Raw genomic sequence first — 22,474 nt, 5'->3', positions numbered from 1 at the left:
TTTGGCTAACAAACTAAAACCAGTTGTGAGTTGTCCTTTGTATCCGAAGAAAATACCGCTGGCTACGAGGTCATGAGGGAGCTTGTATGTGGCCGAAAAGTCCCGGCCACATTAGACGGACAAAAAGGCTGGCCCTTGTTATGTTGTCGTGCTGGATTTATGTTTGCAGAGTCCAGCACTGCCCATGAAACCGATCTGACAGTCGCTGCGATCTTTAAAAAAAACCAAACCGGCACACATCTCGTTCACGCGATCCAATTGTCGGCCGCTGCCGTTCAACCCCAGGACTTCGATTCTAGTCTCGCTCGGTTCCTTCCGGGCAGAACCAAGGAGAGGATGGCGCTATTGCCTGGGAAGGACCCCAGGAGTGATCCCAATCGCTCCAAAGGACCGGAAGCCCGCGGAGAGAATGGCCGGAGGCTCGGGCAGCCCACTCACCTTCAGTGCCATTGGGTGTCATGGAACGACGGCCAGCTGGAGCGTTACCGAGCTCGGGGCCCCCCGGAGACTCGCTGGTATCACTGAGTCGGCTATGCGGGCCGGTTAGATCCTGCATTTCCATAGACCTGCGGACAGAGGTCGTTCCGCTTTACCGGCAAACCCGACGACTTTCGAGCATCACATCTCACTGGCCGCCTGCGGACCCCGGTACGTCCGGCCGCGCTTGGGATTCCGCTTCCTTGCATCCGTTTTCCGAAAGGACGAGACGTCCAGCCTCCGGGGGCCTGACCCTTCTGCGATCCCACGGGTGTTGGAAGACCGTCCTGGACTTCCCCGCTTCCAGACTCTCCCAAGGGCCCCCTTTTTTAATCAAGAAGGGAGTTGGGCGAAACCCAGACCAACGGACTCGTTTTCCCCATGGAAACAAGGAAGGCGGTGAACCCTTCGAAACACCACAGTCAAAATGCCATTTTCAAAGGAAGATGCATATATTTTAATGGGGTGGGGGGGAGGCCGGGCAGACTCACCCCTTTATGGGGGGGGGGAGGGGCCATGTCCCAGTTAAGCAATCAATCAGCCCTGGGAGTTGCTCCCAACCCAATCTGATGGGTCTCCAAAGCAAATAAAGCCCATGTAGCAGGGAAGAACAGTGACAGGGAATGAGATATTCCTGATGCGTCTGTTTACTCTGGCAAACTACTTAATTGTTCCTCTGTTTCCGCTGATCCAACTGCAGCATTAAAACATCATTCTGTCTGTTCACTTGTTTGCTTAGTGGATTACCGAGAGTGTGCCCAATTGGAAAGGGATAAAGCTCCCCGCTTCATTTTCCACCCCAGAACATCCAGGCGGGCACCCGGCGGCAACTTCGGGAATGACTCAGTGGACAGAGGCCAGCCCGTCCCGAACAAAAACGGGGCTCGGACTCGGGCAGTTCCTCGTTTCAGTCAACGGGACGGAAGCCACCCTCCACGTTCCCGATTACGGAACCGTCGGCTTGGATTTCACGCGAGCCTCCAGAGAAGGGGAGGCAGAATTCATTTTACGGACTAGACGAACGCTCCCCTCGACGGCTTTCATCATCCCGGCCTCCTGAAATTCGCATGCCTAATCTTCCGCTCCTGGTCTTACGCTGCAACTGCGAGCGTGGCGGGGAGGGCAGATCGTCTGTTTCCCCTTCAACGCATTCGAAGCCTGGCTGCTTTCGCTGTGGAGGCCGCAGCTTGGTAAAGGTCAAACTTTAACTCCCTACGCTATAGTCATTTGCCTTGCGAGATCGCTCCTGAGCTTTCCTGATGCCTTCTCCCGGCTTTGGCTCCTGGACTCAAACTCAAAAAAATTCCCAAAGGTCCCCCACCCCGTTCCCTCCCGGAGCTGGGGAGGGGATGGGATAGATGGGGGAAGGGGAGGGGGGAACGCTTCCCTTAGCTGTCATTAAGCACTCATCTAGCTCGCCATTAGCGTCTCACTTCAGCGAATAATTCTCAAATTACGGCTTTTGTCTCCTCCGGATGGTGAAGTGAAAAAAAAATCTTAAAAGAGACTCAAATGTTCGGCTAAAACTACGGCTAAGGAGAAGCAGTGGTGGTTAAGACAGACCGAGAAAAACACAATTTGGCGGGGTGGAGGGGGAGAGCAGGACCGAGGAACTGTATAAATATCAACAACATCCTTACCTGCGACTTGAGGAAACGGCAGCATCTGAGTGGGTTTGAGATTTTGGCACCTGTAATCGGGCAGGGGGGAAAGAAGAATTAGAAGCCTCAGTGATTCTGCTTCAGGGTCGGGACTTAATTACAGAAAGCCCATCATCCAGAGGGACAATACGGTCCTTTAACCAAAGGTAAAGGGCGACTAGGCCTCCCTAAAAGGCATATTGTCCACCAGCTGAAGTCCTCCCTCCTGCTTCCTCCTACAGGCCCCTCCTCCTCCTCCTCCTCTCAGAAAGGAGACAGCCAAAAGACGGGTTGGCGATCCATCATTATTCGCCTATGAGACCTGCAAACTGGATTACCCCTCCCACAAGCGACAGGCAGAACAGAGTGAGGAAAGGTAGCGTGTCCCAAAACGGACACATCCAACCCAAGTAGCAGAAGCACCGGCCCCCCGGCTTCCTCGGACAGCCTTTTCATCCCTCCCGCTCTCGGTGGCTTTAGACGCACTCCTCCCCTCCCCAACGACGGTTCCTTCTCTCAGCTCTGTTGACTCTCTCCCACCTCTCCCATTTGTCACTTAACCTCCTCGTGCGAGGAGGGGGCTTTCGGGACCAGAATCGAGGTCTCCGGGTCGAGCGGTGGTGGAGAGGACTACAGACCGGTGGGGGAGGCTGAGACGTCATCCTTCCAGAGAGGGAAAGGGAAGGTGCTTATCTTGTTGTGGAAATACCAGGGAGGAAATGCCACCGTGAATCTTTGACGGATCTCAATAGCGGAGCAAGTCTTTGAAGCCGGTGTGATGTTTCCCTAGGCTACGGCGGAGTGGTGTTCAGAAGCTCATCGTCAATACTATTGATTGGGTGCTTACTCTGTGCAGAGCACTCATTCATTCATTCATTCAATCCTATTTATTGAGCACTGTACTCAAAGCCCTGTACCAAGAGCCTAAGAGAGTACAACACGACAATAAATAGACACGTTTCCTGCCCACAGAGAGCTAAGCCCTTAGGAGAGTACGATACAACAAAGTTGGCAGAAATGTTCCCTGCCCCCAACAACCTTTCTTTTTTTAAGATATTTGTTAAGCACTTAATATGTGCCAGGCACTGCAGTGAGCACTGGGGTAGACAAGCAAATCAGTTCATATACCACGTGGAACTCATAGTCGTAATCTCCATTTTCCAGATGAGATCGCTGAAGCCCAGAGAAGTGAAGTGTCTTGCCTGAGGTCACCCAGCAGACATATGGCAGAGTTGGGATTAGAACCCAGGTTCTTCTGACTCCCAGGCCTATGCTCTAACCAGTAGGCACTCTGCTTCTACACCTGCACTGGCCTTTGGTGAATCAGTAACCTTCAAAGCTGCGTATACATTGAGTAGGGGCCCCCGATCATTCGGTGGAATCTACTGAGCGCTTACTTTGTGCAGAACACTGTACAGAGCGCTTGGGAGGGGACAATACTTATAAATGGGGCTTCTCCTTGGATTGGGGGAGCTCGTTCACTTGCAAGGTTCTGTCATTTATTTTAAAGACTCCTGGAAGAATCTTTCTGCATGTCTAACCAATCCACCCTGGGCTGGGGACGGGTAACTTATTTACAGGGTACCTTTTCCAGCCCCTGCTGGGCACGTTGAACCACGTGGGCGCTCAATACATACTTCGATATGTACCAAGCCCAGCCCGTTTTACAGTTCCTAGGATCTGGTCTGTCGGTCCTTCCCCCAGAAGTTCGAATAGCCAGCAGGAGAAAAAGACCAGGTGGTGAAAGAAGGAAGCTCCTCAGGAAAGAGAGCACTGTGCCCATGTCTCCAAAACCCTGATGTGTTTTTTCGCTCGACCTGGGCTGACGTTTCCTCTGGTGACGGGACAGAGGCAAGAGCTAAGAAGCGGCCGGAAGACCGCGGAAAAAAAAAGTCCGCACGGATCTCGCTGGTTTCTCTGTAATGCTCTTGCTTTCGGTCCCAAATCGTGAAATTAAGGAACACTACTTCTTTGGCAAGAGAGAAGCCCTGGTTAAGAGCAGACAGACTGGGTATAATGTTACATGTGATTTCAAAAACCCGGCAGGAGGAGGAAAATGTGCATGTGTGTGTGTGCGTGTGTGTAGGGGTGTGTGTGTGTGGGGGGGGCAGTTAGCTTTTAGAGAATGGTGCTCGAAGAATTATGTGAAATGGTAGTTTAATTCTTTCAAACACAGCTGGGTGAGCGCCACCTCGTTCCTCAAAATTGATTTTTTCCTTTTCAATCTCTCAACCTTAAATGGAAAAAAAGTTTCCACTTTTCCTTCAGAAACATGCAGCGAAATGCCTCAAGGATATATTTATCTTCTGCTACTTTGCTACACCTGGAATAAGTTATAGGTGAGATCTTTGTTTTAAGACTACCTTTCCTTCGTTTGTGGACGATTATGCGGCATGAGTTTTCTGTGAATGTCGGAAAAAAGGTTCTTTTATTCACCTTTCTACTTCTATAATTGCTCAACACCATGACTTTTAAAATGCAATTTGGGTCACTGCCTATTTCTGAGGGTCGATTTAAAGAAAAAAAATTTCCGCATACTTCAATGTGTGCTTTTCGTTTCTTAAATTCAATATGCCTAGCTATTTGATTTGGGAATTTAAAGTGATCCCAATAAATCACAAACCAAAGGTTCATTTAAACCTAGGCGTTTTATGATCTCCAAAAAGTTGGGGGGATGGGGGGTGAAGAGCGAAGGATGGTTTCTTTGGGGTTAGATTTAAACTTTGCCTGGACTGTACTTTTACACTCTTTGATTTGTGACAGCTCACATCCACAATCTTCATTTCATTAAGGAGACTTCGGATAGATCCCTTTGTCTCTCAGGGATTATTTAAACCATGTGTTGTGCGTTTACCCTATTTAAAAATGACTCTTTAATCAAAATAACTTTAAAACAACTAATCCTCACTTAGGCTGGTCAGCTGAATCCACAAGAGTGGTCCAGGAAAAATAAATCTACTCTCAAGAATGCGAATGCAGACAACAATTAGACACAGATGTGAGCAAAATTAGTTACAGTTTACAAAATGCTACACTTCGCATGCTTTGGGTTTTTTATGAGGAGCACAAGATTACAATGCAGTAAGGCAACAATGCTCTAGGGTTGATTTGCTTAAGAAAACACCTATTTTTCACTGGAGCTGATTTTCTCTTGTGGAGCTCTTCTCCCCCACTTCCCTCTCCCTGACACACAGACACACACACACCTCTAGGACATCAACGACCTGAAATGACGCTGAGGTCTGAGCCCGAGAAGCATTTTCGTTCTCCCTCTCCCCCCAAAAAAGGAGTAAAATCCGCGACAGCCTACAGAATGGAGAGTGTCCGATCCCCAAAATTCAAAACCATCACTTTAGCTCAGACTGAAAGACATATCTCCTCCAGAGTCTCCTTGCAACGGGTTAAAAACGAAAATACCCCCGCTGGTTCTACGCGGTCAACGGAAAGTCCAGATTTCTCATCCGACGACAGGGCTAGAGATTCTCAGTTTGAAAGGATTCTTCCTTTCTAAATGTTTGCCTCTTTGCCTAGGTGGTAAATACTCTGGTGCCCTGACTCCCAATTGGGAACACAAGAAGAGGAAAACCGATAGCTCAAGTTCCTTGGAATTCCCAATTTCAGAATGTTACACTGGTAACATCAAATTCTGATTAGTTAATGAGATCTTTTCAGGCTGCCTTTTTTCTAATTAAATCTATAATTCTTCACAGATGTAGGCTTTGTTGATGTTCAATTTGTCTCTCTCATTTTGTTAAACCTCACATAGTGCTTCACCAATCCATTGAATAGCCACATTAAATCTGTTAATACCATGCTCTTCAACCCCAAAAATTACTTCCAGAAGGGAAACTTGCTTTGAGTGATCATCAAACAAGACTCAAGGTACACATTTTATCACATTTTCCCTACCACAGTGCTCGGGAATCGGAGCAAAATTCATGACTTTTGCACTGTTTATTATACTTTGCTAAATTACAAATCAAAAGCATCTGACAGAAGATCATGTACGAAGCCAAAAAGTTAATAATGTTCGGTGAAAAGTAAACTGTAAATGGGTTGGGATTCTAAATCGCAGCGGCACGGGGCAAATAAAATTTAGGTACTTGTCTAAATTATGGGTCTTTTCTGCTTGCTAGGAGCAATTTTTATAAAATGCCTCTAATTGAAAACATTTTTTTTTTTGGTCCAAATGAAAAGAAATTTTCAAAGTGAAAGTTCTGAGCTTATCCAAATAAATAGAGCAGGAAGTCAAGCTAGTTTAGCTTAGACCGCAGAGCAGCTCCAATCTGAAAGACAATGGCAATTTTCGAATCAGGATCCATCTCTGCTTCCAGAAAAAGCCCGGCCTGGGCCCTCTGGCTCCCCAAAAGTCTTGTAGGATCCTCCGGGCTCAAAACTGGATTGTCCACATGGCTCCAAACAAGCCATGAAAGGATGAAAACTCAAATCCACCCCGGGCCCAGCTCTTCCCAAGTTCCCTTCCTATCAGTGCCTGATATGGTTTTTAATGGTATTATTGATTTCCCTCCATGGGAGAAAACTTTATCTTTTTTTTCTCAACCCCAGTATATAGTTCAAAGAAAATAAGGCCATTCTTGCCCAAACAGGAATAAATAACTAATTCAACCACACTGATGCTATCTTTAGCTTTCAAAGGCTTGTTGATTTTTTTTTCCTCTTTCAAATTGTCTTTTAGTTGAACGCTGAATGACATACTTATGACAACTAACTAAATGGAAACTGATTCATTCTCATGGCAAGTACCAAATGGATTTCCAGGCGAGTGTGGAATTTTTAAATACACACGGTTAGTTCTGGGGGGTGGTGGGGTTTAGGGTTTTTTGTTTGTTTGTTTGGTTTGGTTTTTTGGTTTCCAGGGGCAATTTTCTTGGAACAAATCATTTTTTCTTCCTCTCCCCCTCCGGAGTTGTGCACTCTGAGCCCGGTCGGAATACGGAATGATGTTTTATTTAGGTATGTCTTATTTAGGTATGTCTTATTTAGGCATCTTATGCCTGTCAAAGGGAAGAATTTGAAATTAGAAACCCACCGTTGCTCACTTGTCGAATCCTCGGGGTCTGGGGGAAAAAATTAAACCGTCTGGAATCCAATAAATAGATGAATAAATATCTGATCATGGGGAGGAGACAGGAGGGGGTAAGGACCCTTTGCTTGGACAGGACTTCAAAACAAAAACAAAAAAGTCCAAACTCTGAAGGTAGGAATATCAGAAAGCTTTTATCAATTAAATAAGATCCACTGTGAAAAACGTGAGTTATAGAGCCTGATTAAACAGAACCAAGTTCAAAATACTGATTCCAAATGAAGATATTAAATTACCTGAAACTGGAACATGATGTTGTCTGATTTATCACATACTTGACCCTCCTCTACTACTGCTTTGCCTCTGCAAAGCCCCCCCAACCCAAAACTATTATCAGGCCCTTAAAGGCTTGGCTTTTTTATTTATTTTTTTACAGGGGGGAGAAGGCCCTTTTTAATTGCGGTCGTTATTGAGGCATTTTATGGAATTGTGCTGAACGATTTCAAAGAAAAGTAAACTTGTGAATTGTCGGTGACTCCCGACTTGACTTTGAAGCAGCAAGATTTTAAAGGAGGCTTCAAAATACAAAGCTTGCACGCCTGGCTTCGAAGGTCTGGGTTCGAAACAGGCCCTATAAAATGTCAATAAATGTCAAAGGTGTTGTGGGGCTGAAAAAGCATCCCTTTTTGGGGGGGGGGCGGTGGGAAATGGGAGGAGGGGGTCCATATCTTTGTCTGGAGTTTGGGAAAAAACGAACCGTATTGGAGCAAAACTTTGCGGGCTCTGAAAAGGGCTAACACAGGCCCGCTCGGTGTACTGCTGCACCGCCCCCCGAGCTTGGATCCCCAAATCTTGGGGGGAGGGGGGATACTTCAGGACAAGCCCTCCCTTAGCTGCCCTGCAATGCAACATTGTCCAGCAATGCAACCCTGTCCTGCAAAGCAACGTTGTCCCGCAATGCAAAGTTACCCTACAGTGCAACTTGTCCTGCAACGCAGCGTGATCCTACAACGCAACCTTGTCCTGCAATGCAACCTTGTCCTGCAATACAACTTATATCCTGCCATGCAACCTCGTCCTGCAATGCGACCTCGTCCTGCAAACCAACGTTGTCCTGCAATGCAACCTTGTCCTGCAAAGCAACCTGTCCTGGGATGTCCGGCTGGCCGAAGAACACCTCTGCCCCGAGACTCTGCACTGGGGGAGACGCCCCCGGCCCTTTGTGTGGACATGGGGCACCGGAGGGACCCAGGCCGGGGTCCCCCAGCTGGGGGGTCAAGGGTCAGGGTCCAGGTTCCCTCCCCCGCCCCGGCTTGTACTTACTGCGGACCCCCCGCTCCTCCTCGCCGACTGGGGGCTCTTGAGCCTCTCCCTGTCCTCGTCCTGCCTCAGTTTCCCACCCCCGGCAGGGTTCGGCCCAGGAAGGGGCACGGGGAAGGTTGCACGGGGTCCGGGAGGGGTTGCATGAGCTCGGGAGAGGCTGCACGGAGCAAGGGAGGGGTTGCAGGAGCTCGGGAGAGGTTGCAAGGAGTCCGAGAGAGGTTGCATGAGCTCGGAAAGGGATGCATGAGCCCGGGAGAGGTTGCACGGAGTCCGGGAAGGGATGCATGAGCCCGGGAGAGGTTGCACGGAGTCCGGGAAGGGATGCATGAGCCCGGGAGAGGTTGCACAGAGCCCGGGAGGACTTGACGGAGCTCGGGAGAGTTTGCAGGAGCCCGGGAACGGTTGCATGAACCCGAGAGAGGTTGCATGAACCCCAGAGAGGCTGTAGGAGCCCGGGAGAGATTGCACGAGCCCGGGAGAGATTGCATAGAGCCCCGGGAAGAATTGCAGGAGCCCGGGAGAGGTTGCACGGACCTCCGGGCCACGCACCCTCTCCGCCCTTCGCGCCCCCAGCCCGGCCTAACCAAACCAACCTCTCCGTGGTTCCGATTTCACCGTGGTTAGGGACTTCGCCGCTTCGCCCGGCTCATCCTGAAGCCTCAGGAGTCGACCCTCGGCCCCCCTGTCCAGCGCTGGGGTCCTGAACCCCCAACCCCCTGGACCCCCAGGCCCCCAGACCCCCAGGGGAAGGTCAGCTCCTCCGGGTCACCTCGGCGCCGGTCCTGAAAACCCGTCCAAACCCGGGTGCCTGCCCCCTTTCCTCAAATTCGGGTGAAAATCCTAAATATTCTCCCTCTCCCGGGGACCCCCCCGGCTCTGTCCCCTGCCCCTCTCCAAGAGGGGACCCCCTCCCCAAATTCTGCAACTGCAACGTGCCCCCCGGGCAAAGCCAAAGCGCTCTCCGTTTGCTCTCCACCCCAAGACGTTTGAGCTGAAAAAATGCAAAATCTGCAACGTGCAAGCCACCGCTTGGACCGCGGACAACAACGTATGCGACGGGGGATTCTTTTGCATGCTTTGCATTTAAACTTTGTCTTTTGCTTTTTTCCTAATCCTGGGCCTGTTGGAATGAACCGCGAATCCGGCTTTGAAAGACAAGTAGGATGGAACACCCGAAAAAACCGCGTGGAAGGTCAGTGATTCTAATAAGATGTTCATTCCGAATAGTTCAGGAAGGTTTTCCTGAACAAATGAAAAGCAGGCCGATTAAAAGCACTTTTTTTTCCTCCCCCTTCTTCCAGGGCTAGATCAAAGTTCAAGTAAACATTTTGGCATTTGGGGTCTATCATTTCAAACGGCCAATTTTTAGGAGAAAAACAAACGGAAAGTCATAAAAATGGCATTGTCTGCTCTCTCTTCTGACTCTCCGCACACTGACACGCAAGGATTTTTCCCCTTTCTAGGGCCTTTTCGGCAAAAAAAGCCAAGTGAGATCTCAAAAGCCCGTTGACCCTTGGGGGAACAAAAAACCATTCGGCAGATTGTCAGTCTAATACGCTCTCTGGGATTCATCATTTTTCATTCGCTTTCTAGGCGACCCACCATCCTGAACTTTCCACCACCCACCGGCTGCTGCGGATGATTAAGGTATCCTTCTTACCTTTTCTCGACGAAAGGGTCAGTCGGTCCTTCCAGACGAGAGAATGGGCCACAAGTTACCAAATCCAAGCACCGCAAGGCATGGTTTTTGCTGAGAGGCGGAAGTCTTCGGAGAGCAGAAAGCTTTTGTCAAAGCTACAGGCCGGTGTCAGGCTGAAAACTCACCTAGGAGTTCATTTTGTTTTGTGCTGAGGGAGGAATTGGAGGACAGTCAGCTACCATATATGGCAGTCCAGGTCACCACAAGCACATTTACATTTCTTCTCCACAACCCCCAAATCCACAGGCCCCTATCGCTCACCTGGAATTGAGCCCCAAAAGCCCCCCTTGCAAACATCAGCTCACAGGCTAGACAATGTCATGGGGGAGGAGATGTCAGCATTCCATAATTGGGAATGCCAGGTTCCCTGGGTAAAAATGGGATGGTCCAACTAGCAGGCTAACCACCACCAATAAGAAGCAGCACAGAGGAGCACTACCTATATGCATGAGCAATTTTGTTTTAAACGAGAAAAGGCTGGGATTCCCCCCCACCCCCAGGGGTCATCCCTTCCCACACCCCGGATCTCCGAGCCGGAGCGGTACCGGTTCCGAAACGGGCCTGGGGTTCGTACTCTGCTTCGCACGATCCTTTACCGGACCGAGCGGGAGGAAACGTTTCAGTTTGGATTCCGGCAGGAATTCGTATCCACCGACACCAGAATTGGCCAGTGGGGATGAAAACTGGCACTTAGGTTCCCGATGTGCCTTAAAAGAGAGTTTTTCGCCAGTTAGTGTTCGGGGTCTTTTCGATGCTTGAAAGATGCGTTCTAAAATCAAAATGACTCTCTCTTTGTGTTTTTAAGGACCCTCGGTGTTTATAGGGAGAATTACCCCGTCCTTCTTCAATTTGGCGATGTGACAGCAATGGGAAAAAGAAACATGAGCTAATTACATAATGAGAAAGTAGAAAAAGGTTTTCCACTTGCTAGGCACCTTTTCTGAGACAAGCTGTGATTTTTTTCTTCCTACTAATTACCCCCAGCACACAAAGGGTTACCCAATTACCATATTTGTGGTAGAGTGTATTCTTTCTGAACTTTCTCTAAGTCACATGCTCTTTCTCCGATTTCTAGGCACCCCAAGCAGGCTTGAGGGACTCTTACTCCAGCTATTTATTCTGAAAGGGATAAAATTGCCAAAAATCATCCATGTAGGAAAGGTAAGGGAGAAGAACGTGGGATTCTCTGCAGACACAATTGCTGAATTTGGTACAAATAGAAGCTAAGAGAGGACTGTTAGTACAGGGCCATAGGAAAAAGCAGTCATTCCGTTTTCTGAGGTTTAACCTGGTAAAAGAAAGAATCCGACACTAACACAAATTCCCTGTCTCCCAGGGCTCCCCCTGAATGTTCTCCAGGAGACAGAATCGTTCCTCCAGTTCGGATCCGATTTTAGGTTACCAACCTCCCCCTAAGGCTGTTACCAAGTTGGAAGCTTTGCGGGAGATGGAGTTTGCAAAATCCGACGAGCGCCCTTACTGCTCCCAGCTGACAAGGGAAACTGAAAATGGGAAGCGGTTCCACGGAAGAACGGTGGCAAAAGACGTTGCGACCTGGTTTCTTCCCCCTTGACTGAGGATGCGACTGCAGAATCGCCAGGCCATCCAAGGGTTAAAATGCAGTGCCATTTTCAGTCAGATTATAATGAGGTTTACAAGGCTAGCGCCAGCAGTTGCCCTATTCAAGAAGGTCTTTACTCAAGTGAACCTGCACCTCGTCCATTTTCACTTTTCCTCTCCAAACCCTCCGTCTGCTGTTGTCTGTTGAAATCATTAATTGATTCAATCCTGGAAAACACATGGTTTAGGTCTGTGGATAAGCCCATATCATGTTATGGAGTCTACTTCGTATCTGTTTTCTGGAGGCAGATTCTGCTCTTGCTCTCCCTCCCCGAGAGCCACAGAGCAAGTGAAACTCAGAGCTGCAAAAAGAAGCTTCATTTTTTTTTTCATCTTTTTTCCAGCAGCGTGGGTTAGTGGAAGGAGCCTGGGCTTGGGAGTCAGAGGACATGGGTTCTAATCCCGGCTCTGCCACTTGTCTGCCGTGTGATCTTGGACAAGCTGCTTAACTTCTCTGTGCCTCAGTTACCTCATCTGTAAAATGGGGATTAAACTGTGAGGCCCCCCGAGGAGCAACCTCATTATCTCCTATCTACCCCAGTGCTTAGACCAGTGCTCGGCACATAGTACGCGCTTAACAAATACCATTATTATTATTATTACATTACCAGTGTCCATGTAACCATCAAATGTCAGCCATGAATCATTCAGACTCTCTCCCATCATGAAGCCCTCCAGTGGCTTGGTATTATCTCCAATATGAATTGTTTTTAATATCATTTCTTAAATGCTTACTATGTGCCAGTCACTGTACTAAGCACTGGGGTGGGCACAAGCAAATGGAGTTGGACACAGTCTCTGTCTCACATGGGGCTCACAGTCTCCATCCCCAATTTCCAGATGAGGTAACTGAGGCCCAAAGAAGTGAAGTGACTTGCCCAAGGTCACACAGCAGGCAAGTGGCAGAGCCGGTATTAGAACCCATGACCTAACTCCCAGGCCTAGGCTCTAGCCACTATGTCATGCTGCTTCTTATAGTGTCTATCTCCCCCACTAGATTGTAAGCACCTTCATGTCAGTCATCGTGTCTACTTCATTTTATGCTCCCAAGCGTTTAGTAAGGTGCTCTGCTTATGATCAGTCCATCAATCAATGGTATTTTTTATGGCATTTGTTAAGCGCTTACTATGTGCTGGACACTGTTCTAAGCACTGGGGTAGATACAGACTAATCAGGTTGGACACAGTCCATGTCCCATATGGGGCTCACAGTTTTAATCCCCATTTTACAGATTAGGTAACTGAGGCCCAGCGAGGCAAAGTGACTCACCCAAGATCACACAGCAGATAAAAGGCGGCACATACTAAGTACAATCAATTTATTGAATGCTTATTATGTGCAGAGCATTCATCCAATTATATTTATGGAGTACTTACTGTGCGCCAAGCACTGTACTGAGTGCTTGAGAGAGTACAATATAATAATAGACACATTCCTTGCCCACAGTGAGGTTACAACCTAAAATAGAGTACTGAGCACTTGGGAGAGTACAATGCCACAGAATTAGCAGACACGTTCCCACTCCCATAGATCCAAGCTGCACTGTCGGCCCCGGCGGGAGCACATTTGGAAGCACTGAAAGGGTTGTGAGTGATGTCGAGGAAGCCACTGGTACTGTTATCAACTCCTCTGTGCAATTTCGTCTCTGTCCCGAAGCCTCAGCCCAGGGGATCGTCGGTTATCCATGATGGAAGACTGCAGCTTGACCCGCCGCTAGACTGTGAGCTCGCTGTGGTCAGGGAATGTGTCTGTTGCTATACTACTCTCCCAAGCGCTTAGTACAGTACTCTGCACACAGTAAGTGCTCAATAAATACAACTAAACGAGTGAATGAATAATGACCCCCCCCAGGGCTCAGCCTTGATTTCCTCTGACTGAAACACCTCCCTGCCCCGACCACCCCTTATATTCTTTTTAATGCCTGTCTCCCACTTTAGACTGGAGGCTCCTTGTGGGCAGGGAATGTGTCTGCTAATTCTGTTGTGAATTCTGTATTATAAATATTTATTGATAGTGTCCTCTCCCCAGCGCTTAGCCCACGTGGGGCTCAGTCTTCATTCCCATTTTGCAGATGAAGAAACTGAGGCCCAGAGAAGCAAAGCGACTTGCCCAAGTTCACACAACAGAGAGCAGGGGAGCGGGGATTAGAACACAGGTCCTTCTGACTCCCAGGCCCGGGGTCCGTCTGCCAGGCCGTGCTGCTTCTCTGGCTCACTAAGACGGAGGGGGAGAGAGAACTGATCTCCATCACATCGATGAGGAAACGGAAGGCGAGAGAGGCCGAGTGACTTGCCCAAGGTCACTCAGAGGGCCACAGTGCAGAGCTGAGACAGGAGCCGGGTCTTCTGACGTCCCCCCATTTTTACCATCGTTGTTAATGAATCCCCTGCAGAGAGATTTTTTTCAGGGGGTCAGGTTCACCCCCAGCCTCGATTTTAGACCACCTCCGGATCCTGGAAAGTGGATAATTTGGGAAAGGGGATGCCTTTTTCATTCATTCCGTCGTTCGTTTCCATTAAGCACTTACCGTGTGCAGAGCACTGCACTAAGTGCTTGGGAAGGTATAGTACATGGATTGCTAGGGAATGCCAGCTCCAAGGGAATGAAGCCAATCAATCAGTGGTATTTAATGAATGCTTACTGTGTGCAGAGCACTGTACTAAGCACTTGGGAGAGGACAGTACAACCGAATTGGTAGACATGTTCCCTGTCCATAATGAGCTGTCAGTCTAGAGGGCAAGAACAACATGCATATAAATAATTCATAAAATATAATTTAATGATCTCTACATAAGGGCCATTGGGTTGGGGTGAATATCAAGTTTTGGGAAGCAGCACGGCCTAGTGCAAGAGCCTGGACTTGGGAGTCAGAGGATGTGGGTTCTAATCCCGGCTCTGCCACTTGTCTGCTTTGTGACCTTGGGCAAATCACTTCATTTCTTTGTGCCTCCGTCACCTAATCCATAAAATGGGGATGAAGACTGTGAGCCCCGTGTGGGACAGGGACTGGTCCAACCTCATTAGCTTGCATCTACCTCAGTGCTTAGAACAGTGTTGTATGCTGCGCTCCCAAGAGCTTAATACAGTGCTTTGCACACAGTAAGTGCTCAATAAATACGACTGATCGATTGATTCATTGATTGTACTCTCCCAAGCACTTAGTACAGTGCTCTGCACACAGCCAGCACTCGATAAATACCACTGATTGATTGAAGCCATTAAACCTCTCTGAGCCTCAGTTTCCTCCTCTGCAGAATGGGGTAGTCGCCCCACACAGAGATCTGGTGAGGATAAAATGAGCTGAGCGATGTCAAAGCCCTGGACGGGTTCAAGGTGTCAAGCAGCCGTTCGTTTTTAATTACATCAGGTCGACCGAAGAGTTTGTCGAGTCATATTTGGGCACGCGCTTTCCAGGAACTCTAACTCCAACATCTTTTGACAGTAAATGTTGAGAGACAATGACTCCTCTGCCAGGGAAAATGACTTTGAATGAATTCTATTATGGTTTTATGTCTCTGCAACAGCCGGTTTCCTGTAGCCCTTGGGGGTACATTAATCATTTTACAAAAGTGATAACCATTCGGGTACTCGGATTAGGAAACCGGCCACCAGAATAGAAACTTCTGCTCTGAGGGGATTTTCTCATTATTTTTCTGAGTGGCAGCCAACATTTCCCAAGGCTATTTTTGATTTTTTTGTTGTTGTTGCGGAAGAGGAAAAAAAAATGTCTTGCTGTTTTAGCGACAACCATCCCTTCCCCTTAACACTGGTGTTTTACTATTTCTTTGGTCACTGGTCATCGTTAACGGTAAATATTCACTTGCTAGCTAAAGTCCGCACATAGTAAGGTGCTCAGTAAATACCACCGATGGATTAACCGGTATTCCTTCTTCCCTCTCTCAAGCAGGGTGGGATTACTTGGACCCAGGAGACGGCACGATTTCCTGGAATGCCAATCCCCCAGGGAGCCGCACCACGACAAGCAAGATCCCTAAGGATTAGTGATGTACTTTGTGACATTCATTCATTCAGTCGTATTTATTGAGTGCTTTCTGTGTGCAGAGCACTGTACTAAGTGCTTGGGAGAGGATAATACAACAATAAACGGACACATTCCCAACCACAGTGAACTTGCAGTCTAGAGGGGGAGGCAGATATTAATAGAAATGAATCACTTCACTTCTCCACTCCTAAGTTTTCCTGCTTCCTCCTACTGAAACTGGGAATCTCTTTCGGGACAGTGACCGTGTCCAAACCCAATTCACTCGTATCTATCTATCCCAGTTTGTGACACATAGTAAGTGCTTAATAAATATCATTAAAAAGAAACGTAATTAGGCCGGGAAATTCTGTTGATTCTTCGAGGTCGAGTTACTGTCCAACTCATGGTCTGTGAAAATTCTCTCGTAACGGTGCCTGTCCCAACTGACCCCCTGAAACTGCCAATTTGGAAGTGAATGGTTTTTAATGTTCATTAGAGTACTGTGGGCAAAATGCATTAAGGAAAATCACCCATTTCCCTAGTTCGGGGTAACTGGGTTATCAAGGCGTACTGGTTTAGTGAGAAGCAGCAAGGCTTAGTGGATAGAGCAAGGGTCTGGGAGTCAGAAAGGCCTGGGTTCTAATCTTGGGTAAGTCACTTGACTTCTCTGGGCCTCGGTTACCTCATCTCTGAAATGGGGATTAAGAATGTGAGGTCCATGTGGGACAGGGACTGTGTTTAACCGAATTAAACCGTTATCTACCCCAGCGCTTGGAACAGTGCTTGGCACATAGTAAGCGTTTGACAAATACCAAAATTATTATTATTGTTATTAAGTCACCCACAAAGCCAAACACCAGGCATCTGGAAGTTCAAATCAAAACAAAGGGAGGACAGGAAATTTTTTAAAAAAAGCCATCCCAAACAGCCGATCTAATTGTGAATAGTCTCCAGTGACAGTGTCTCTTCAGGCCCCAAACTTCCCAACATCATTATAATAATGATAATAGTAGAATTTGTTAAGGGCTTACTCCGTATCAGGTACTGTCCTAAGCACTGAGATCAGTACAAGCAAATCAGGTTGGACACAGTCCCTGTCCCACATGGGGCTCACAGTCTTCATCCCCATTTTCCAGATGAGGGAACTGAGGCCCAGAGAAGTGAAGTGACTTGCCCAAGTACATACAGAAGAAAAGTGGTGGAGCCAGAATTAGAACCCGGGTCCTTCTGACTCCCAGGCCTCTATCCATTTGGCCACACTGAAAGTCACCATGAGCACGATTCAATTCCAGTCCCCAGTGGACTTCGATCTTCCGTCTTAGAGGATGGCTCCTTCCCCTCACCGAGGAAGTCGTACTGGCCCTAAAGCTCCCCAAACCCCACAGCGGATTCCTTAGGGGCTTGCCCGGTTGGGACGTTACCAATCCGGAAACGCCGGTGGCTCTTTCAAAGAAAACGTGGGGAGGGGATGAGCAAAATCCTCCCAAACAGCGGCATTAACATTTCTGGCCTCCAATCTCCCAAATCGGAACCCGGGGTAACCTCTAAAGCTGTCTGAGACAGAAGGTCAGAATTCAAAGGGCCGGTAACTTAATCCGCGAGTGTCCGGCAATCACTTTACTAGGGAAAACATGACTGGAGAGCACCATTATTCGAGATGTTTTTATTAAGCCATGTCAATAAGGTACGCAATCTGGAGGGATTTTTTTTTGGGGGGGTAGTAATGTAAAAATTTATCTAGAATCAAACTTGCCAAAGATGGAATTGCCTAAGAATCCTGAGTTTGACTTCAGTGGTCTGTGAAAAGAGAGGAAGCCGGATTGTGGATCCCACCCTAATGAAAACAACTGAAGCGGTTTGTTTATCCAAATGTTTAGGTGGGGGCACCTCTTTGTGGCTTTAAGGGTAAATAAAGCTTAAATTCTTTTTTAGTCCTTGGGGCTAATAATTAGGGATGGGTGGAGAGTCGTTTGTGATTTAAGCTTTTTTGGGATGAACCTCGGTTGATAGAAAATCCTGCCTGGGAAGATTGGGAATTAACTTGCCAAAAGTAGTAGTCCAGCTCTGCCATTTGTCTGCTGGGTAATCTTGGGCAAGTCATTTCTCTGACCTTCAGTTATCCCAGCTGTAGAATTGGGATTAAGATTGTGAGCTCCATGTGGGACAGTGACTGTGACCAATCTGATTTGCTTGTATCCATCCCAGCACTTAGTACAGTACCTACCGCATAGTAAGCGCTTAACAAATACCACAATTAATTATTATTCACATAAAACATTCTTCAACAATCGTAACATCTTCCGTTCCTACCCAGCATCCGCCCCTCTTAACTGGGCTGTCGGTTACTTTGAGTGAAATTTCGGTGTTGTTCCCCCCGGGGGCGGAGGCAGGGAGTGTGAGGAGTCAGTCAGTCAATCCTACTTATTGAACACTTACTGTACTAAGGACCACACCTTTTCTCCTGAAAACACGTTCCGCTTCACTGACACTCCTACCTCACTGGCTGCTCCTTTTAAATCGATCAATCGACTATTTACTGAGTGCTTACTATGTGCAGAGCACTGTACTAAGCGTACTATGTGTACTAAGGGAGTGCACATACAGGAGAATTAGCAGACATGTTCCCTGCCCATAACGAGTTTACAGTCTAGAAGGGGAGATAGACGTTAATAGAAATAGGTAATTTATAGTACGTAGTTTAAATACATTATGTGAGTGCTGTTGGGTTTGAGGGTGGGAGGGGAGGATAGCCAATTTCCAAAGGTCACAGAGCAAGTGCATAGATGATGCAGAAGGGAGAGCGAGCCGGGATTTTTAAAGCCCCTTCCTACCTCACCTCACTGCTCTCCTACTCCAACCCGGCCCACACACTTCGCTCTTTTAATTCAACCTACTCACTGTCCCTCCCTCTCCCCATCTTGCCGCCGACCTCTCGCCCATGTCCTGCCTCTGGCCTGGAATGCCTTCCCTCCTCCGATCCCCCAGACAATGACTCTCCCCCCTTCAAAGCCTTACTCCTCCCATCTCCTCCAAGAGGCCTTCCCTGACTGCACCCTCCTTTCCTCTTCTCCCACTCCCTTCTGCGCCGCTCCGACTTGCTCCCTCTATTCATCCCCTTTCCCAGCCCCACACTTAAGTCCATTTATTGATTCCTATTAATGTCTATTTCCCCCTCTATACTGTAAGCTCACTGTGGGCAGGGAATGTGTCTGTATATTGTTGTATTGTCCTCTCCCAAGCGCTTAGGACAGTGCCCTGCATGCTGTAAGCACTCAATAAATCCAATTGACTGACTCTCTTGTCTTCTGTGTGGCCTTGGGCAACTCCCTTAACTTTTCTGGGCCTCAGTTCCCTCAACTATGAAATGGGCATTAAGATTGTGGGCCCCATGTGGGACAGGGACTATGTCCCGCCTGATTAGCTTGTATCCCCCTCAGCGCTTAGTAAAGTGCCTGGCACACAGTAAGCGCTTAAATGTCACAGTTATTATTATCACTGTTCCAAAGTCCCGTCCGGAACTAGGGTGGCCGTCGGACTTGGTGGCTGGCACTTTCCTTGAAAAGGAAAAGGTGATGGATTGAAAAATGCTTAGTGCCGCCATGCATAATTGATAAGCTCCCTAGTGCAAATAAGCGTCTGATAAATAATTCAATTTCATCTCATTATAAGAGTTTTCATAATGGGGTAATTTAATTAAATGGAAGCCAAGGGGGCGTCTGGGGGTTGAAAGAGGCTATATTTGGCTAATAGTCTGGGGGTACTCTGGTGAGCAAGGAGAATTCACATGAGGGGCATGCATTATTTAATCACTCCCTCTGTGATGGAGGGAAGGGCAAATCGATGATAACTTGTCATTGTACCGCTGCTTACACAGCACAATGAAACAATCCGAGGTCGGTTAAAAATGGAGGCTGAGAAACACTTCCCCAATCCCCTAAAAGACAGGCTCACTGCTTCCCCTGAGACAAGCCCCTTCCCTTCTTCCTCCTGCCTGCTCTTTATTTTGGGGTTGGTTTCCCCCGCTAGATTTCTAAGGTCCTCAAGGGCAGGCATCGTGGTGGAGAGGCAGGGTGCCTTGGGAGTCAGGAGTCCTGAGTTCGATTCCCAGCTCTGCCCCTGACCTGTTTAGCCTCGCCTCGGTTTCCCCCCTCTTCAGCTATGGGTGGGTCGGGCCGTAGCCGACCTCACAACCTATCTACCCCAGCGCTCCGTACTTAGCAAACGCTTAACGCAAGTGGTAATCATTACTATTAATTCTATGACACCTTCCCAAGGCTTAGAAATAATAATAATAATGTATTTGTAAAGTGCTTACAATGTGCCAGGCACTGTAGTAAGCACTGAGGTGGATATAAGCAAATTGGGTTGGACACAGTCCCTGTCCCATATAATAACAGTAATAATAATTATGGTATTTGTTAAGCACTTACTATGTGCCAGGCACTGTACTAAAGTGCTTCTGTACCAGAAGCAGCGTGGCTCAGTGAAAAGAGCACGGGCTTGGGAGTCAGAGGTCATGAGTTCGAATCCCGGCTCTGCCGCTTGTCAGCTGTGGGACTGTGGGCAAGTCACTTCACTTCTCTGGGCCTCAGTTACCTCATCTGTAAAATGGGGATTAAGACTGTGAGCCTCACGTGGGACAACCTGATGACCCTGTATCTACCCCAGCGCTTAAAACGGTGCTCTGCACATAGTAAGTGCTTAACAAATACCAACATTATTATTATTATTACTAAGCGCTGGGTTGGATACAAGCAAATCGGGTTGGACGTAGGTCCTGTCCCATGAGAGGCTAACAATCCCAATCCCATTTTCCAGATGAGGCAACAGTTTCAGAGAAGTGAAGTGAGTTGCCCAAGGTCACCAGCGGACAAGTAGCGGAGCCGGGGCGAGAACCCGTGACCTTCTGACTCCCAGGTCCGTGTTCTATGTGCTCTGCAAGGTGTCAGCTGCCGCTGATGGCTGCCAAAATGGCTCCGGCCTGTCCACCTGATACCAGACGATTGATGGCCGAGTCACGGAGGATCCATTCCTGGTGGCCGAATCTCACTGCCTCAGGATTCCTGGGGTCTGGCTACAGGTCTCAGTTACAGGTGACCCGCTCAGAACCCTTCTGGCATCGGGGGAGGCCAGGGAAAGGATTCATTTCACCTCCCTACGAAGCGAAGTTATCACCTTCTGGGAAGGAGAAGCAGCGTGGCCCAGTGGCGAGAGCTCGGGCCTCAGAGGCAGAAGGACCACTTGTCCGCTGTGTGACCTTGGGCAAGTAACTACACTTCTCTGGACCTCAGTGACCTCATCTGTAAAATGGGGATTAAGGCTGTGAGCCGTATGTGGGACGTGGACTATGTACAACTGATTAGCTTGTGTCTACCTCAGCACTTAGTACAGTGTCTGGCACATAGTACGTGCTTAACAAACCCCACCAAAAAAAAAAAGGACCAGGCCCAGTAGCCACTGAATTCTAGAGAAGCAGCATGGTCTAGAGGAGAAACCCCAAGGCCTGTGGCCTGTGAGTCAGAGGACCTGGGTTCTAATCCTACCTCTGCCAATTGCTCGTTGTGGAGCCTTGCGCGTGTCACGTCACTTCTGTGTGCCTCCGTTTCGTCAACTGGAAAATGGAGATTAAATACCCGTTCTCCCTCCTACTTAGACTGCAAGCCTCATGTGGGACAGAGACTGTGTCCAACCTAATTAATTCACACCTACTCCAGCACTTAGAACCAGATTTGATACACAGTAAGTGCTGAACAAATACCACTAAAAAAATAATAATAATGCAGAGGAGCCAGCCCCAGTGGCTACCGGCTAAGGAAGCCCATCACCCTCAGAGGTTGGCATGGGGAGGATTGAGTCACTTCTGGGGTCGCTGAAATCAGAATCACACTCAGGAGAAGACATTCATTCATTCAGTCATATTTACTGAGTGCTTTCTGTGTACAAAGCACTGTACTAAGCACTTGGGAGAGTACACTATAACAATAAACATATCTATACATAGCTATAATTTCACTACTTATTCATATTAATGTCTGTTTCCCCTTCTAGACTGGAAGCCCCTTGTGGGCAGGGAACATGTCTGTTTATTGTTGTGTTCTACTCTCCTCAGAGCTTAGTACAGTACTCTGCACACAGTAAGTGCTCAAATACCTCTGAATGGATGGATGAATGAATGACTGAACCTCTCAGCCTGGTGAAGGCCTCAGTTTCATCTGTCAAATGGGGATCAAACCTGTTCTCCCTCCTACTGAGATCCAGAGCCCACCGTGGGACAGGGACTGTGTCTGATCTGATTATCTTGCATGTAACCCAGGGCTTGGGACACAGCGCTTAGGGAGGGTTCCAGAAGGAAATGGGGGCTGACCAGACTTGGATTTGCCTGGAACAGCATGAATCTCCCCCGGAAGCGGGCAGGATGGCTCGCGGTGTCGTTCCATTGGATCACACCCGGCGCATTTCTCCCCTCCTGCAGGACCAGGCCTTGAGTCCAAGCCGGGCCGGCAAGTCCCGGCTTCCAGTCTTCTTGGACCTCTTGCCTGTTTTTGTTTTTCCCTGGCTCTTTCTGGGATTCTCCAGTGGGCCTTGATCTCGCTACAGTGCCGGGGCTTAAAAGAGGGGGAACTGGGGATGCCTGGGCCCGAGTTTTCCCCTCCGCTGTTTTCATTAGCTGCTTTCGGCGTCTCCCCTAC

The 22,474-nt window shown here is 48.3% G+C and overlaps 1 protein-coding gene across 1 annotated transcript in view; it reads right to left on the bottom strand.

Annotated features, from left to right (window-relative positions):
• EYA1 (EYA transcriptional coactivator and phosphatase 1) overlaps positions 1 to 22,474 on the bottom strand; it is a 97,906-nt gene that overhangs the window by 54,759 nt on the left and 20,673 nt on the right. The window contains exons 2-4 of the mRNA XM_029068283.2: positions 10,145 to 10,331; positions 2,118 to 2,167; positions 439 to 566 (exon numbers count right to left, since the gene is read on the bottom strand). Coding sequence (XP_028924116.1) covers positions 439 to 562 — 124 coding nt within the window. The 5' untranslated portion in view covers positions 563 to 566; positions 2,118 to 2,167; positions 10,145 to 10,331. The remainder of the gene's footprint in view (positions 1 to 438; positions 567 to 2,117; positions 2,168 to 10,144; positions 10,332 to 22,474) is intronic.

Source organism: Ornithorhynchus anatinus, chromosome 7, assembly GCF_004115215.2.
Source record: "Ornithorhynchus anatinus isolate Pmale09 chromosome 7, mOrnAna1.pri.v4, whole genome shotgun sequence".
Taxonomy (NCBI): Eukaryota; Metazoa; Chordata; class Mammalia; order Monotremata; family Ornithorhynchidae; genus Ornithorhynchus; species Ornithorhynchus anatinus.
Note: the sequence above shows the minus strand (reverse complement) of the source record. Positions and strands in the feature narration are given on the sequence as shown.